Source organism: Trachemys scripta, chromosome 1 (assembly GCF_013100865.1).
Source record: "Trachemys scripta elegans isolate TJP31775 chromosome 1, CAS_Tse_1.0, whole genome shotgun sequence".
Classification (NCBI taxonomy): Eukaryota; Metazoa; Chordata; order Testudines; family Emydidae; genus Trachemys; species Trachemys scripta.
This window is the reverse complement of record NC_048298.1, coordinates 188,152,604-188,170,689: the sequence shown is the minus strand read 5'-3', so window position 1 is coordinate 188,170,689 and position 18,086 is coordinate 188,152,604. Positions and strand designations below refer to the sequence as shown.

General features: G+C 45.8%; 1 protein-coding gene across 4 annotated transcripts in view; it reads right to left on the bottom strand.

The window, feature by feature from the left end:
- The window catches only part of TTC3 (tetratricopeptide repeat domain 3), a 137,086-nt gene that overhangs the window by 110,942 nt on the left and 8,058 nt on the right, over positions 1-18,086 (bottom strand). For 2 of the 4 annotated variants that reach the window (XM_034752701.1, XM_034752718.1), the window contains exons 3-6: positions 11,050-11,095; positions 4,418-4,541; positions 3,223-3,310; positions 1,220-1,273 (exon numbers count right to left, since the gene is read on the bottom strand). In XM_034752701.1, the coding sequence (XP_034608592.1) occupies positions 1,220-1,273; positions 3,223-3,310; positions 4,418-4,541; positions 11,050-11,095 (312 nt within the window). The remainder of the gene's footprint in view (positions 1-1,219; positions 1,274-3,222; positions 3,311-4,417; positions 4,542-11,049; positions 11,096-18,086) is intronic. The other 2 variants (XM_034752711.1, XM_034752727.1) reach the window with 2 other exon arrangements.

Genomic DNA, 18,086 nt, shown 5'->3' with positions numbered 1-18,086 from the left:
ACAGCGCACAGTCAACTTGTGGAACTCCTTGCCTGAGGAGGTTGTGAAGGCTAGGACTATAACAGCGTTTAAAAGAGAACTGGATAAATTCATGGAGGTTAAGTCCGTTAATGGCTATTAGCCAGGATGGGTAAGAAATGGTATCCCTATCCTCTCTTTGGGAGAGGGTGGAGATGGATAGCAGGAGAGAGATCACTTGATCATTGCCTGTTAGGTTCACTCCCTCTGGGGCACCTGGCATTGGCCACTGTCGGTAGACAGGATACTGGGCTAGATGGACCTTTGGTCTGACCCAGTATGGCCATTCTTATGTTATGTTTTTATTTTCCTTTATCTGGGACCAGAGGCAGAAGGTGCAGTGGTAGGAAGCAACCCAGAGGGTCTATCAACACTGCTGACCCTCATAGGGCCCTGGGTCAGAGCTTGGTGGAGTGGGCGGGCACAGGTTCCCCTACCACTACCCCATGACTGAGTGGACGCTAACCACTAAGCCATTTAAGCCAACTGAGGACTCTACTACACCCACCTATGTATTTGTGTTTCAACCCAAACTGAGACAACAGCTGACATGAGAATGGACAATCCTCAAGCAGGGTGTTGCAAGTGAAAAGCCCTTGACTCTGAAATATACTTCTCCCATGTCCAACACAGCCTGAGTTGGAGGACCATCAAAGCATGTTCCAAAGCTTTTTCTAAACGAGTGGGGTTGAGTGCCGAATGTTTGTTAGCTGGTATGTTCTATACGTGTGTTTTTAAAACAGATTTTGTGAATTTAGATTATTATTTTATTTACTATTAAATGCATGTCCATCAAGACAAAATGCCATTTAAATTAAATAAAAATATAAGTAGTGAATTATCCAGTAACAAGTTATAGCTGTGCCTGATTTATTTCTCCCACTATTAAAAGTGGCTACGATATGGTCTTCAAAATGGCAAACTTCTTTTTTTAATGTTCAAGTAACTTTCCAGTTTATGCCATCTGTGTAGGTTAAGAGAAAGTGACATGCAGAAGAAAAAGTATACCCATGCACCAAAACTTCAGAACTGGGAGACTTCTAAGAAAATGCAACCTATTATACCATCAAGGGCTCTAACTGTTATATACCCATGTACCTTGTTTATATGTAGAAAAGAAATACTGCAGACAGATGGAAAAGCCTTATTTGTATTTACAGGAGGTTTTTGTTTCTTTTTTTTTAAAGTCAAAATAACTTACATTTTCTATTCGAGTACCAATATTCAATATGCCACTGATAAAAAATGGATTGTTCTGGGGAAAAACAAACAAACAAAAGAAATCAGACTTTTCACCCAACCAAAAGCAAAGTGAGGCTGTTTACTCAACGGCATTTCTCTGTCTAATGCGATAATGTTTGAATGGTATATCTGATCCATTCAAAAATTTCAGGGAATGTTCTAGGCAACAGTGAGTAGAATCATATTGATTTTGGTGAAAATCAGAAGAAAAAAAAAAAAAGAAAGGGGAAAAAAAGAGGAATCCGATTAGGCGAGCCAGCAGCTTCAAAGAACCGGTTGATGGCAGCCATTAACACCTTACCTTGTAACAATATCGCCTCTATCTCAGCTTTACTGATCCTCCCAATACAGTACAATGTTGATATCCAAAATAACTTATTTCCCAGACAGAAAGACAAAAAATAAGAATAGTGGGGTGAAAGGACAGTGGGGAGATAGAAAATAGGAGGCTGGCACACAGGGAGCTTGTTGGAGGGAATGCCAGGGGTATGTCTACACTGGCACTTCATCAGCAGAACTTGTTGTTCAGGGGTGTTTTTTTTTTTTTTTTTTTTAAACCACACACCACACCCGCACTCGACAAAAAAGTTTTACCGAGGAGAAGCACCAGTGCTAACAGCTCCTTATCAGCAGGAGCACTCTCCTGCAGACAAAGCTGCTGCTGCTGGGGGATGGAAGTTTTTTTGCAGTCAAGAAAGCTCTCTCCTGCCAACACAGCAGCTACACTGCGCAGCTTTTAGCGGCGTGGCTATAGCAGCACACCGTGTCGCTAAAAGCTGCATAGTGTAGCCATAGCCTAGGACGCAAGGATGCCCTGTAAGGGCAATGTGCTCAGACAGAAGCAACAAAGTGTGCGACCCACTAGTACAGTGGTTCTCAACCTTTCTGGACTACTGTACCTTTCAGGAGATTGATTTGTCTTGCGTACCCCAAATTTCACCTCACTTAAAAAGTGCTTGCTTATAAAAATCAGACATCAAAATCCAAAGAAGTGTCACAAGCACACTATTACTGAAAAAATGCTTACTTTCTCATTATCATATAATTATAAAATAAATCAGTTGGAATATAAATATTGTACTTACAGTTCAGTGGTATAGTATATAAAGCAATGTAAAGAAGTCATTATCTGTAGGAAATTTTAGTTTGTACTGAATTTGCTAGTGGTTTTCATGTAGCCTGTTGTAAAACTAGGCAAATATCTTGATGAGTTGACACACCCCCTGGAAGACCTCTGTGTACCCAAGGGGTACACGTACCCCTGGTTGAGAACCACTGCACTATTTATTATGAAGTCATGTAACGGCAGAGTGGACCATCAAGATGCAGTTTTGGGTTGCACACAACCAATCTTCCATTGATCACAATTTTCAGAGTAAAAACTGTGCAATACCTCAATTTAACACACCACACCAAACACTAAAATATTTGGTTCATCATTTGCAACACTTGCCCACAACCCTCCGTTTTCTTCGCTGCTTCCCTCTCTCCTTTGTTTGGCATCTCCTAGCAGTACATGGTTGTTTTGGACCAGACTAGAAGCAGCAGCAAGATTCAAACACAGCAAACTGTTACTGAGCAAAAGAGTAGTGAAAAAGCAACTTTATTTCACTGTGGGTAAGAGGACCTCTCACCTCACTGACATGGTTCTACTGTCTGTACTGCAATCATGGATCAGGGAATGCTGTGCTATCCACTGTACAAACGTAACAAAAAGATGATCCATGCTCTAATCAAGCCCCTGGAGCCAGTTTTCTTGCAGACATCACTGAATTATTGTACTTCCCTTACAAGAACAGTAACTCATAGTGCTACCCAACTGGCTGTCAACATATTTATTCACCCTAGCAGAAACAACTGCCTTGTTCTAATTTAACATATAAATCAAGACCTGTATCATGGCAAGGTGCTAATTAAGCAGTCTAACACATTCGAAAATGTAAGTTATAGAACACCACTTACCACAACTTTCTTAGCCAAATCAACCACGTGTTCCAGAACCTCAATATCCCCGAGTCTCTTCAAACTTAGCTCACAAAAGTAGGAATTGCTTAAATGAAAACATTTTTTTTAGAAAAGTAATTTTTGTCCTGTTATATAGCCTTAGCTATTAATATTAAAGTCAGTCAGATCTAAAGAAGACAGTGTTTAGAAACTTAGAGCAATCTCTTCAAAATGGGAAATCAATTGTAGCTGCTGGGTTCTTAGCACTTTCAAAAACCAGAGCAATGATTTGGATGTTTAAATATAGGCATCCATTTTTGAAGAGTTTATCCCTGATATTCGGAATCTAAAGTCTCTTCAGTTATAACTAGGGCCCTACCAAATTCATGACCATGAAAAATGTGTCACAGATTGGGACATCTGGTCTTGTGTGTATTTTTACTCTATACTATAGAGATTTCAAGGGGGGAGACCAGTGTTTCTGAAACTGGGGGTCCTGATACAAAAGTGGGTTGTGGGTCAGGGAGGGGGGGGAAGTCGCAAGGTTATTTTAGGGGGATTGCGGTATTGCCACCCTTACTTCTGCGCTGCCTTCAGAGCTGGGAGGCTGGAGAGTGGAGATTGTTGGCCAGACATCCAGCTCTGAAGGCAGCGCCCAGCCAGCAGAAGGGTGGAAGTAAGGGTGGCAATACCATACCACCCTTACTTCTGTACTGCTGCCTTTAGAGCTGGACAGCTTGAGAGTGGCAGCTGCTGGCCGAGGGCCCAGCTCTGAAGGCAGCAGAGCAGAAGTAAGGGTGGCAAAACCATATCATGCCATCCTTACTTCTGCACTGCTGGTGGCAGTGGTTCCGCCTTCAGAGCTGGGCTCCCATCCAGCAGCTATTGCTCTCTGGCCACCCAGCTCTGAAGACAGCACCGCTGCCAGCAGCTGTGAAGAAGTAGGGGTAGTAGTATCGTAACCCTCCAACAACCTTGCGACCCTCCCACAACTCCTTTTCGGTGCAGGACCCTTACAATTACGACACCATGAAATTTCAGATTTAAAGAGCTGATTTTTTAAAATCATCTGACCATAAAATTGACCAAAATGGTATGGCCCGTAAATTTGGTATGGCCCAGTTATAGCCAACTTTGCTCATGGCCAGATTGAAGCATTAAAATAAAACAAAAATGTCAAGGACAAGATTAACCAATATGAATAAATGCTTACCTGAAATCAGTTTTATTCTCAAGTTTAAGTAGAAACGGCCAAACAATGTAGATTTTAATCACATCACAATAGTCTTTCAGTACATGAACTGGCTTACTGCACCACACTTCACAGGGATCAACTGCTTAATAAAAGAAAAGGAAGACATAAGGAACCTGATTAAGAATAACCAAAGCTGAATGTTTAATTAAAAAAAAAAAAAAAATCCACTAGAGTAATTTCTATATTATGCTCAGGCCTAAAACCTGGAATCAAGGAAATCTGAACATTCCAGGTATAGCTGAGTTCTTTTGCCACAACCTCCCAAATAAATGGGAGATTCCAGAAAGGGCTATATTTGCAAACTCAGAACATTCAGCACCCCCCGTTCACACCGTGAGCTCCCCACACTGGGTCCACCTAGATGGGACACCAAGGGAAGCCTTACATGCCTCCAAAGGGCCATTCACCCCCCACTTCCAAGTCATCAGTGACTCTCAGCCAGCATTGTAAAACAGAAGGTTTATTAGGCCTGGTCTAAACTAGTCGGTTATTTCAGAATTAGCAGAGTTAATTCGGAAAAAAAAATGAATCTGTCCACACCACCAAACCAGTTTCTTCTATTTAAAGGGCTCTTTAATCCGATTTCTGTACTCCACCTCGGCAAGTAGAGTAGCACTTAAATCGAGATCGCAATCCCGGATTAAAGGTATTGTGGACACAATTCGACATTATTGGCCTCCGGGAGCTATCCCGGAACGCTCCCTTGTGACCGCTCTTGGACAACACATTCAACTTCGATGCACTAGCCAGGTGGGCAGGAAAAGCCCCGGGAACTTTTGAATTTCGTTTCCTGCTTGGTCACCATCAGCACAGGTCACCATCACAGGCGACCATGCAGAGTCCACCATCACAAGAGATCACGCAGTCTCGGATTCGCAGATGAGCTCCAGCATGGTCCAAACAGGAGGTACTGGATCTCATCGTATGTTGGGGAGACGAGTCTCCAGGGCCATGACGGAAAGAGGCTACTCCAGGGACACAGAGCAGTGTCGTACAAAAAAAATCAAGGAGCTCAGGCAAGCGTACCAAAAAGCCAGGGAGGTGAATGGGCGATCTGGGTCACAGCCCCATACATGCCGCTTCTACAGTGAGCTCCATGCAATTATGGGGGGTGATGCCACCACTACCCCACTACTGTCTGGGGACACTTGCAAGGGGGGAGTTGCACAGAGTGAGGAGGAGTCATCGGAGGATGAGGAGGAGGAGGACAATGCAAAGACGGTAAGTGGGGAATCTGTCTCCTCCCCTAGCCAGGAACTATTCTTAATGCTGGAGCCAATAGCCTCCCCCCACTCCCAAGGCAGGCTCCCGGACCACGACCCTGGAGAAGGTACTTCTGGTGAGTGAGAGCCTGATCAGAGCCACACAGTTGGGGGCTGAGGGGAAACCCAGCCGCACTGGGCTGTTCGCGTTTAGTTTAAAGGGCTCATCCCTGCTCAGAGCCTCATCGGAGCGGTGGGGGGAGGGGGGAAAAGAGGGGGTTGTGTGAAGCGATCATCCCAGAGAGCCCGCAGGCCCTCCTTTTATATGGCAAACCCACCAGGCATTGCTTGCTATAGGAAAGGTGGCCCGGTGGTTTGAAAGCATTGAAATGAATGCGGAAGTAGCAGAACCCCGCGTATCCCTGGGGCTTACCATGGCTGCCTGCAAGCTGAATTCTGTTGCCCAGCTGTGTGTGATGGCTTACTCACACCAAAGTGGCAGGCACTTCAGTACAAGAGGCAAAATGCTAACTCGTACAGAAAGAACATGTGCAGTGTAGTATGAATTGCCTGTTTCACTGAAGCGTCCCCTTTGTTCTCTGAAATGTATCTTTTAAAATATTACCCTCCCCTTTTCTCCTCCCGCAGGTGCAAATGTTTCAACGCAGCACCTATCTACTCCATCCCAGAGGCTGGTCCAGATTAGAAGGCGGAAAAAACCAACTCGGGACGACATGTTCGACAAGCTCATGCAGTCCTCCCGCACTGATAGGGCCTAGCTGAATGTGTGGAGGCAAACAATTGTGGAGTCCCATAAAGCATTACAGGAACACCAAGAGAGGAGGGACGCACACGATGAGAGCAGGCAGGACGTTATGGTCAAGCTCATGGGGGAGCAAACTGACATGCTGCGCTACATGGATGGATCTAATGTGGGAAAGGCAGCAAGACCACAGACTGCCACTGCAGCCCCTGTATAACCGCCCGCCCTCCTCCCCAAGTTCCATAGCCTCCTCACCCAGACGCCCAAGAACACTAGGAGGGAGGCTTCGGAGACCCACACACTCAACCCCAGAGGATCGAACAATCACCAGAAAGCTGGCATATGCGAACTTTTGATTTGGTTTCTGGACTTATCCTTCCCTCGTCCTCCACCGCACTAACCCAATACTACCCCCTCTCCCATCTAACTTCTAATTTCTCTCAATGTGTTGTGCAACAAATAATAAAGAACATTTATATATATGTACACACACTTTTTTTGATATCTAGAGAGAAAGAGCGAGAGTAGCTTCAAGAGAAACAAACAACTGTCACACTGTACCCTGGCCAGTCATGAAACTGGCTTTCAAAGCTTCTCTGATGCACAGTGCACCCTGCTATGCTCTTCTAATCGCCCTGTTGTCTGGTTGTGTGAAACTGGCCACCAGGCGAGTTGCCTCAACCTCCCACCCTGCCATAAATGTCTCCCCCTTACTCTCACAGATATTGTGGAGCACACAACAAGCAGCAATTACAATTGGAATATTGGTTGTGCTATGGCCACTCGTTTCTCAACTGTGTGGGCTGCTCTCATTTTGGGGTCTTTGTGACTTGCTGTCCCCTGTCCTGAAGCACAAAGTTCCATGAAAGTGGCCCTATGCATACAAAGGTTTTGCAGCCACTGGGAATCATCCCAGACCTGCAACACTATGCGGTCCCACCAGTCTGTGCTTTTTCCCGGGCCCTGAATCAGCGTTCCACGGCATGAACCTGGCCCAACCCCACCATGATCTCCCAATCACCACATGCTGTGCTTCTAGGAATATCTGTGTCCATGTCCTCATCAGTATAGTAATCACACTGTTGTCGCTTCTTCGACCAGTTTTGCAAGTACTGCACATATTGCTGGATAATGCGCGAGGTATTTACAATGGTCAAAACTGCAGTGGAGATCTGAGCAGGCTCTCTGCTCGGGTAATCCTGGAAAAGGGCGTGAAACGTAGGAGAGCTGTTTGGTTCAAGATGGCCAATAAAAAGGCGGAAAATGGTTGTCTTCAGTAGCTTTCACAGAGGCGGGAAGCTCATTAGAGCTGCAAGAGCGGGAGAGCAGAGTTTGTGGCGGAAGCTGTGCGGCTCAGTTCACGATAGCCAAAAAAAGGCAGGAAATGGTTAGATAAAAAAGTAGATAGAAAGACAAGAAGCCATGCAAGGTGGATTAATAGTACCAGGAGACAAGCGGTGCACCGTACTGTACCGTCTGCTGGCAGTATGGCGTCTGCCGTAGCTTTCACAGAGGGAGGAGCGAGTGACGACACACCCAGAAACAGCCCGCAAGAATGTTTTTGCTCCATCATGCACTGGGATCTTAACCCAGAATTCCAATAGGCGGCGGGGACTGCAGGAACTTTGGGATAGCTACTCACAGTGCATCACTCCGATATTCGATGCTAACCTCGGTACTGTGGACGCACTCCGCCGAATTTACGCGCTTTAGTGGGGACACACAACACCGAATGTATAAAATCACTTCCGAAAATTCAAATAGAATAATTTCAAATTAACTTCGTACTGTAAACGTACCCTAAGTCAACAGGAACACAGTATAGTTTTCTACCCTTTGGTAACCTGTGACCAGTGTTATTGACCAACCACTTTCTTAAAACAAAAGCCCTATCAACAGTACGGGCACTGCAACAGCATAGCAATGGTGTCATAGCTATGCTGTTGTAACCCCATAGCTTGTTAGCACAGAAATCAGGAACTTTCAGTGAAGTCCATCTTGGGGGGATCCAGGGCCTGGTGCACTGATTCCCCACTCCGAGTCCCCCACAGGAGACTGATCATTTTCAGCTGCCTGACCCCAGACACGCCTGTTGCCCCTCCTCATTCCTTTGTCTCTTCCCAGGGCCAGCAGGTCACCTGGTCTACTTTGACACCTCCGGCTGATTCTTGCAGAGGAGGTGACCTGACCATCAGTTGCCAGGCTCCAGAGTGTCAGCCGTTCTCTGTCCCAGGCAGCAGTCACACCTGCCCTCTAAGGGTCATGGGAATGATCACACACTCTTACCCTGCCACCTAAATACTGTACTTGAACAACAGGGGAAACTAAAGCACACAGTATTCAGAGAAGACATTAAGAACCTTCCCACTTCACCACAGTACAGAACAATTAATTGACGATGACCTCAATGTCACTCCAGGGAGAAATTTAAATTTCATTTTTTGTCAAGTATGCGTGTTTGTTGGAGTAGATTACACATTTCTAAATGAGGTTTCAAAACTTGTAAGGATAGACTTACTTCTGAGGCTTTGGTTACCAGTTTAAACAAAACAAATCTGCCAACTAAAAATCTGCAAACTAAAACCAGGTCACACAGGAAGTCTGCAGCAAAGCAGGGAACTGAACTCCCAAATCCCAAACTTGCACCCTAACTACTCAAAACCATCTTTCCTCTCACTTATATTGCATTTGTATTACAACAGCACCTATAGAAACCCAATCAAGTTCACAGCCCCATCATATTAGACTCTGGGCATGTAGACTAAAAAAGAGTCCATGATCCAAACAGCTTACAATCTAAATAGACAACAAATGGGAGAATATTATCCCTATGAAGGAACTGAGGTACCAAGGTCTTTGTGTACATGGAGAACTTTACCAGAACTATTATATCAATATAACTTCATGTGAGGACACTTGGAACAACATTGGCCATTTTTAAACTGAAGAAAAAAAAAATCCACTGTTTTTCCAAATAAAAGTGTCTACATGGGGAGTTATATCAGTATACCAATACTGATAAATTTCTCTGTATAGATGAGTCAAAAGAGATTAAGTGACATGTGTAGTTGAGAAAGCCTGAAGCATGGGGCTTGGTATGAGGCCTAAGGCCTAAGTCAGGCCCTGCTGATATAAAGCAAAGTTAGCAAGAGTCAGGCCCTCTTACAAAACAGATGGTTGCTTGTAGGTTCGCTGTCTGATACACGAACTTGGCAAGAACAGGGCTGGCATTACAAAAATACAAACACTCCTAAGAAGTGCTAGGCACAGGATACTTGCATAAATACATTGCAAAAAGGTAGTACCAGAACACCCTAATATCAGGTTATGGCAGGGGTCCCCAACGCAGTGCCTGCAGGCACAATGACGCCCGCCGGGGCGTCTAAGTGCACCCGCGTACTGGCTGGCGGATGAGCATCCGCCAAATTGCCGCCGAGAAGCATTTCGGCGGTGACTCCTCTGGATGACGTTGCTTCTCGCCAGCATTTTGGCAGCAATGCCTATTGACGTTGCCACTTGTTGGCGGCATTTTGGCAGATGCTCGTCCGCCGCCACAGTCCTCCGTGGCTCATCGTCTGGTTGGGGACCACTGAGTTATGGTATAAATATACTCTGCGAAGATGATACAGTGACATACTGACCCCTCCTGAAGATAAGGTCAGGATGACAGGATGATGGATAGATATGTTTTGATTGAGCCAACATGTACAAGGTAAAGGGTGGTAGCTAACCACGTCCGAGGGGCAACTTATTTATATCAGTGTATAAAAAGGGTCACAGAGGGGGTGTCTTTGTCCAGCCTATGGGGGAGTCAAAGGCCACCGCTCACTAAGCCAAATCCATTGTAACAGGCATACATGTTCTAGTGTAACTGTAGATGTTGATCCAGGGAGCTAGGATAATAAACCTGGCCAAGCGCCTTCGCCACTGAACCAAGTCTGTGGTCTTCCAGGGAAGTTCGATAAAGTCTGCTTCCGGGCTATCTAGCCAGAGAGAATACAGATGCAGCCAAAAACTGACAACAACATGCCCATGGTCACAAAATAAGTCTGGCAAAATCAGGAATTCAACTCATATCTCTCAATTTGCAGTCTAGTGCCTTAACTGCAAGACAATCCTTCCTTTCTACAGGAATGCATATTTAGTTACAGAAAAAACTGTAGCTCAAACAAACCAAGCTGCTAGATCCTGGCTCCAATGACTTCAATGGGTCTCTTCACAGTGTAAAATTAAGCCTCTGCAGAATTGCAGCCAAACACCACATAGCTGAAGCAACTCAAAGACACCTCATTAAGAAAGCAAAGTTGAACCTGACATGGAAAATTAATGCTGAATTTAAGCTTTAATTCTCAGATCATACTAAGAGGCTGCATGCATGTAATCCTAATAAAATATCCATATTATTCTTGCGAACATATGGTTCTCTGTTAGGACAAGAGTGAGAAATATTGCAGCATGAAATATACACGCTTCTGCTCAACAGGGCTCCAAAAGAATGTTCCCAGCCATCCAAGCAAAATATAAGGGGGGGGAGGGGGAGTGAAACAGTCCAAATGACCAAGTAAAGCAGACAAGAGGAAATAGCAAACATTTTACTTTGTAACTTCCCACGTCAGTTTACATACCTGTTTTACGTTTGTTTGAAGAACGCTTTCTAAATTTCTCACGAACCTAAAAATAAAGAAAATTTTATTTTTTGCATAGCAAGCAATAAAAATCACAATGCACAAACCATAGGCAACATAATTCCTCTAAGCAATAGTGATTTAACTGGTTCTAAAGCAGTTTACGTTTATTTAACTTTGCTAAGGACTTTTTAAGGTCTGTCACCAGGGATTTGGAGCAATCAAATTTTTGAATTGCTCCGCTCCAGAACCAATAGTGACTGTTCCAGCTCCGGGCAAAAACCTGCAGCTCCACTGCTCCGCACTCTGCTCCAAAGCCCTGTCTGTCACCACTTTTCTCACCCTTTGCTGTACTAAGGTATCAAGGAATAGTAATAGTGCTAGAAAACTTTGCTTTCAAATAACAAAAGAAAAAACACACTCTGTGGACACAGCCACAAAGATTATTCCTGTCCTTCTACTCTGAATGCAAACATTTTTAATCCCACTGTGATGGGTTGGATCACAGAAACCCCCTTTTGGGGCATCAGTTGGCAGCCCAGACTACTTCTGCCCCTGCTTTCCTGCCCTGGAAGCTTGGGACTTCAGTGCCCTGCCTGGTTTGAGCCAGACCCACTAGCCTGCTGCAAACCCAGACCCAGGTCTGAACCATGTCCCCTAACAGCTGTAGGCTTAATTGAAAGCAGCTTAAGAAGCGTTCCTGTCTCTTAGGGTACACTACCGGCCGGATCAGCGGGCAGTGATGGGATCCATCCAGCGGGGATCCATTTATCGCATCTAGTCTAGACGCAATAAATCGACCCCCAAGCGCTCTCCCATCGACTCCTGTACTCGGCGAGAGACACAGGCAGAGTCGACAGGGGCGGAGGAAGGGGGACGGCAGCAGTCGACTCACCGCAGTGAAGACACCGCTGTAAGTCGATCTAAGTACGTCGACTTCAGCTATGTTAGTCATGTAGCTGAAGTTGCTTAACTTAGATCAGTTCCCCTGCCAGCATAGACCAGGGCTAACACTCAGATGCCCAACTTCCAATGGGGTCCAAACCCCAAATAAATCCGTTTTACCCTGTATAAAGCTTATGCAGGGTAAACTCAAATTGTTTGCCCTCTAGAACACTGATAGAGAGGTATGCACAGCTGTTACACCCCCACCCCCCAGTATACTCTGGGTTAACTAATAAGTAAAAAGTGATTAAATGCAGAAAGTAGAATTTAAGTAGTTCCAAGTAATAGCAGACAGAACAAAGTGAATTACCAAGCAAAATAAAACAAAACAAAAACATGCAAGCCTATGCCTAATACAGTATGAAAACTGAATACCGATAAAACCTCACCCTCAGGGGTGTTCCAGTAAGCTTCCTTTCACAGACTAGTCTCCTTCTAGTCTGGATCCAGCAATCACTCACACCCCCTGTAATTACTGTCCTTTGTTCCAGTTTCTTTCAGGTATCCTTGGGAGTGGAGAGGCTCTCCCTTGAGCCAGCTGAAGACAAAATGGAGGGGTCTCCCCCAGGCTTAAATAGACTTCCTTTTGTGGGTGGAGACGCCCTTCTCTCTCCTATGCAAAGTCCAGCTCCAAGATGGAGTTTTGGAGTCACCTGGGCAAGTCACATGTCCATGCATGACTCAGTTTTTACAGGCAGCAGCCATTGCCCACATGCTATCTTGAATGTCTCCAGGAAGACTTATGTGGATTGGAGCCTTCCAAGATCCATTGTTCGTTATGTGTTTTTTGATTAGGCACTTAATTTGCACATTCCTTTCCTCAAGAAGATGACCAAATGCTATACTAAGGCTACTTAAAAATCAAGCAAGTACACAGCCAATATTCATAATTTTTAATACAAAAATGATTCATCCATACAAATAGGATGAATAGATTCAATAGATTATAATCTTCAGAAATAGGTTACATGGCATATGTAGCATAAAACATATTCCAGTTATGTCATATATACATTCATAAGCATAGTGCACCCCATAAGGCTTTATGGAAATATCACACCCACTTTCAACATGAATGGTCTTACTATTTTCTTTGAGTAGAACTGGATGAATCTGCTTCAGGTCTGGTCTACACTACAGACCTATACTGGTATAACTAAGTCACTCAGGGATGAAAAATCCACACCCCTGAGCAACTAAGTTATACCAACTTAACCCCCTATGTAGACAGCGCTATGGGAGAAGCTCTCCCACTGACATAGTTACCGCCTCTTGGGTAGAGAGTTTAACTACACCAATGGGAGAGCTCTCTTGTGTTGGCTTAAAGTCTTCATTAAAGCACTACAGCGATGCAACTGCACCAATGCAGGGTTTCAAGTGTAGACTTGCCCTTTGAAATCAATCAACACTACTCCTCATTTACTCCTGGGGGGAATTCTGCACAGAATATTGTTTCAGATTCCTGTGGGTGAACACATTTCACAGAGTGATCACTCTGTATCTGATCTCTCAGGGCTTGGCTACAGTGCTCTGAGTCTGCGGCTAGAGCACTCCTGGTACTCCACCTCGGCGAGAGGAATAACGTCTGATGCGTCTTGGCTGAGACGCCCCAGCGTCAGTGTGAACAAGGTATTGCATTACTGCACTCTGACTTCCGGAAACATCCCATAATCCCCTTAAGTCAAGTGGCCACTCTTGTAATTGTTTTGAAATCGGCCGTAGGAATGCGGATATGCCCTTTCAAAGCTCAGTTTCTGACAGCCGGCATGCTCATCTGTTCCGAGACAAAGCAAACATTACTTAGGAATGTTGCTTGCTGTCAGTGTGTGAGAGAGAGAGAGGGGGGGGGGGGAAGGGGGAGTCTGAACTTACAAGACAGCATGCTGACACTCAGCACCCCAAAAACCCAATCTCCCCCCCCCCCCATACAGACAACACACTCCCTGTTACAGTCCACCCCACCACCCCCCGCATTTGAAAAGCATGTTGCAGCCACTTGAATGCTGGGATAGTTGTCCATAATGCACCGCTCCCAATGCTGCTGCAAGTGCTGCAAATGGGGCCATGCCAGTGCGCTTGCACCTGTCAGTGTGGACAGACTGCAGCACTTTCTCTACTGCGCTCTCCAAAGGCTGGTTTAACTCAAAGCACTCTACATCTACAAGTGTAGCCAAGCCCTCAGTTCTTATAGAAAATCTGCACAAACACCTTCAAAGGTCTGTAACCTTTAGTTCAAACTTTGCTTGACAATAAAAATCATGGACTGAATAGACACTCTGAATTTATGGCTCATTACAACCATCTATAACCCATTACCAACCGCAAAATAAGCTGCCTTTCCCCCTCCCTTTTCCCTCCTCCCCATGACTGGAAGGGTGTTAACAAGCCACTTCACCTTGAATGGTCCCTTGAAATGTTTTAACTACTTAGAGAATGTTTTCACTTCAAGGTCCCAGAAACAAAGACAAGGTTTTCATCTCGAGGCCAAGAGACCAAAAACATCAAGACACTTGATCACAGCCTTGGATAGACCAAGAAACTACTGACACTTGATCTTAGCTCATAGAGAGCCGTATTTAGCGTGTTAGAGCACATTAAATCAGCCCCGGGCACCCTAACTCCTGAGGTGTCCACACTGGCAAGGCACTTAGAGTGCCTGGATGCTGCAGCTGGAGTGCTCTTGGTAATCCACCTCCACAAGACGCATAAAGCTTGCTGCGCCCTGGCTGAAACACCTGGGTGTCAGTGTGGATGCAGTGCATCACTGCGCTGTGACTGGCCTCCGGAAACGTCCCATAATCCCCTGAAGTCAAGTGGCCACTGATCATTGTTTTGAACTGGGCTGCAGGCATGTGGATATCCCCTTTCAAAGCTTCGTTTCTGACAGCCAGCATGCTCATCTGCTCCGGGACACAAAGCAAACCATTACCGTGGAATGCTGCTGCTGCTGAGACAGGCATTTGTGTGGGTGGGTGGAAGGGTCTGCTGCTGTCTGAACTTCTAAGACAGCATGCTGACACACACTCTGCCCCCCAAAACACACTGTCTCTCCCCCACATACACACAACACATGCTCTGAGTGTGGAGAAGCAAATGGCGATCGCTCTATGGAAGCTTGCAACGCTAGCTGGCCCTGCACCTCAGAGACATTCCGCATAGCTGTCTGCAGCTCCTGTTTCAGTTTCAGGTTACAATGCTGCAGAGATTTCAGCTCTTAGTCTTTCCTCTGCCGTATCACCTCACTCTTGGCCCTGATAATGAAAAAAGCATCCTTCACCATCTGTAATTGTGGGAAACTCTTTCTTCTCCTTTAACTCCTCAGTAAGCTTGTCCAACTCTTCTTGGAGCTGGGAGATTCAAGCCTGCTTTGCTATGTGCAGACTTTGCAGCTGATACTTTAGTAGCCTCTTTTCTTCTTTCTTCAGTTCCCACTTTTAGTCTCACCTCCGAAAGCAGCTGCGCAGCCACAGGGAGACTGGCACCCATATCCTGCCGTTGGCCAAAAAGCCTCAGAGCTTGTCTGCACTCCTCTATTCCAGATGCAGCAGCTGCTTCTGTGTGGTGCTGTACCATCTGTCCATAGTGTCTTTCACTTCCTGTTTTGGCTGGTTGATGGCATCTGTCAGTCACATTAATTCTGTCCAACTGCCCTTTGTGAAAAGCCTCCATAGAGAGCTATAGTTCTAGCCCAGGTTCTTCCTGTTTCAGCTCCCAGGAACTTCTCCTGTCAACCAGTTTCCTCTTCCCCTTAGCTGCCTGGTGACCATCATCCTGGCACTTCTTGGATTAAAGTGCTTGAAAGGGAATGGAGTCTTACTCAGGAGAAACTTCGTGTTAGCACTCAAGAGGCCCAACATACAAAGGTGCAGCGCCAGCACTTGGATGGGCAGACAATGTTTAAAAATACTCCAAGCTTTGGAAGACAGTAAACCTGAACAAGATGGAGTTTGTCACAAACCCCACTGTGAGAAAATCGCCCCAGGAGAACTCCCAGGCAAAGTGGGAATGTTCTTGATGTGTTATTTGAATGCTGAGTAGGGAGTATTAACCTGGGAAGGTTGCAGGGGAGTTTTGCTGGGACTGCCTGCACTGGGGAAGGGAGGATACCTAAGCATGTAACATGAGAACCCAGGAAGGGGGTTGGAGGCCAGGTAACACCTCTGCCAGGGAAACTGGACAAAGGACACAAAGGCTGGAGAGGAGCCGGGGAAAGGGCAGAAAGGAGAGGGCGGAAGAGAGTTTCAGTTTTTGAAGCTGGTTGGGAAATAAAGAGGGGAGCCCCGACCAACAGGGCTGTGGCTTCCCTGGGGCCCCCAGATGGACCTAACTAGAGGGGGTCCTGTTGTCTGTATCAGCAAGACCTGTTTTGGACTGTGTTCCTGTCATCAAAATAAACTTTCCGTTTTACTGGCTAGCTGAGAGTCATGGTATATCGCAGGAAGCCAGGGGTGCAGGGCCTGGTCTCTCCCCCACACTCCGTGACAGGGGTTTTTTTTTGCCTTTCAGGCTTCAGATGTTGTATTTACTGCTCACAGAAGAGGCTCCAGGAAGGAAGATATTATGGATAGTGAGCGATCAGCTGTTGTGACCTGCATGGGATGTGCCACATTTGTTTGTCTTTCTCCCAGAGGATAGAAGCTGTCTGTACAAAGTGCAAGCTGGTCTTCAATTTGGAAGAGAAGGTTAAAGGACTAGAGACCCAGGTATTAACCCTACATTGCATCAGAGAAAATTAACATTTTCTGGATAGAAGTCAGCGTTTGGTACTGCAGGCACAGCATGCTGAAGAATCAGAGAGGGCACTGCAGAACGGGGAAGAAAATTGGCAGCATGTGACCTCCAGAAGAAACAAGAAGAGAACCCATGAACCCCCAATGCTGATAGTGGTAAGAAACCGTTTTCAGGCTTGAGCGGGTCACTGCAGACTATGTGGCTCTGGGAAGAGGATAAAGGAGTCTGAGGCACAAGTATTGTTCTCGTCCATCCTCCCCGTTGAAGAAAAAGGTCCAGGTAGGGACCATCGAATTGTGGAGGTAAATGCGTGGTTGCACAGGTGGTGTCAGAGAGAGGGTTTGGATTCTTCAAGCATGGGATGTTCCACAAAGAAGGATTACTAGGGAGAAATAGGATCCACATAACAGAGAGGGAAGAGCATCTTTGCAAGAAGGCTTGCTAACCTAATGAGGAGGGCTTTAAAACTAGGTTCGCTGGGGGATGGAGACCTAAGCTCTGAGGTAAGTGGAGAAGTGGGATACTGGGAGGAAACACAAGGAAGAGAGTGCAACAGAAGAGGCCTCCCAATTCTTACTGAGAAAGTAGGACAATCAGCTAGTTATCTTAGACGCCTGTACACGAACACAAAAAGCTGGTAAACAAACAGGAAGAATTGGAAGTCTTGGCACAGTCAAGGAACTATGATGTGATTGGAACAACACAGACTCAGTGGGGTAACTCACATGACTGGAGCACTGTCATGGATGGGTATAAACTGTTCAGGAAGTACAGGAGGGGGAGAAAAGATGGAGGAGTTGCATTGTATGTAAGAGCAGTATGACTGCTCAGAGCTCCAGTATGAAACTGGAGAAAAGCCAGTTCAGAGTCTTTGGGTTAAGTTTAGAGGCAAGAGCAACAAGGGTGATGTCATGGTGGGCATCTGCTATAGACCACCAGACGAGGCTTTCTTCAGACAACTAACAGAAGTTTCCAGATTGCATGCCCTAGTTCTCATGGGGGACTTCAATCACTTTGACATCTGCTAGGACAGCAATACAGCAGTGCACAGACAATCCAGGAAGTTTTTGAAGAGTGTTGGGGACAACTTCCTGGAGCAAGTGCTAGAGGTATCAACTAGGGGCCATGCTTCTCACAAACAAGGAAGAATCGGTATTGGGCGTAGAAGTGGGTGGCAACCTGGGCAGCAGTGACCGTGAGATAGTCTAGTTCAGGATCCTGACAAAAGAAAGAAAGGAGAGCAGCAGAATACAGACCCTGGACTTCAGAAAAACAGACTGACTCCCTCAAGGAACAGATGGGCAGGATTCCCTGCGAGGCGAATATGAGGGGGAAAGGAGTCCAGCAGAGCTGGCTGTATT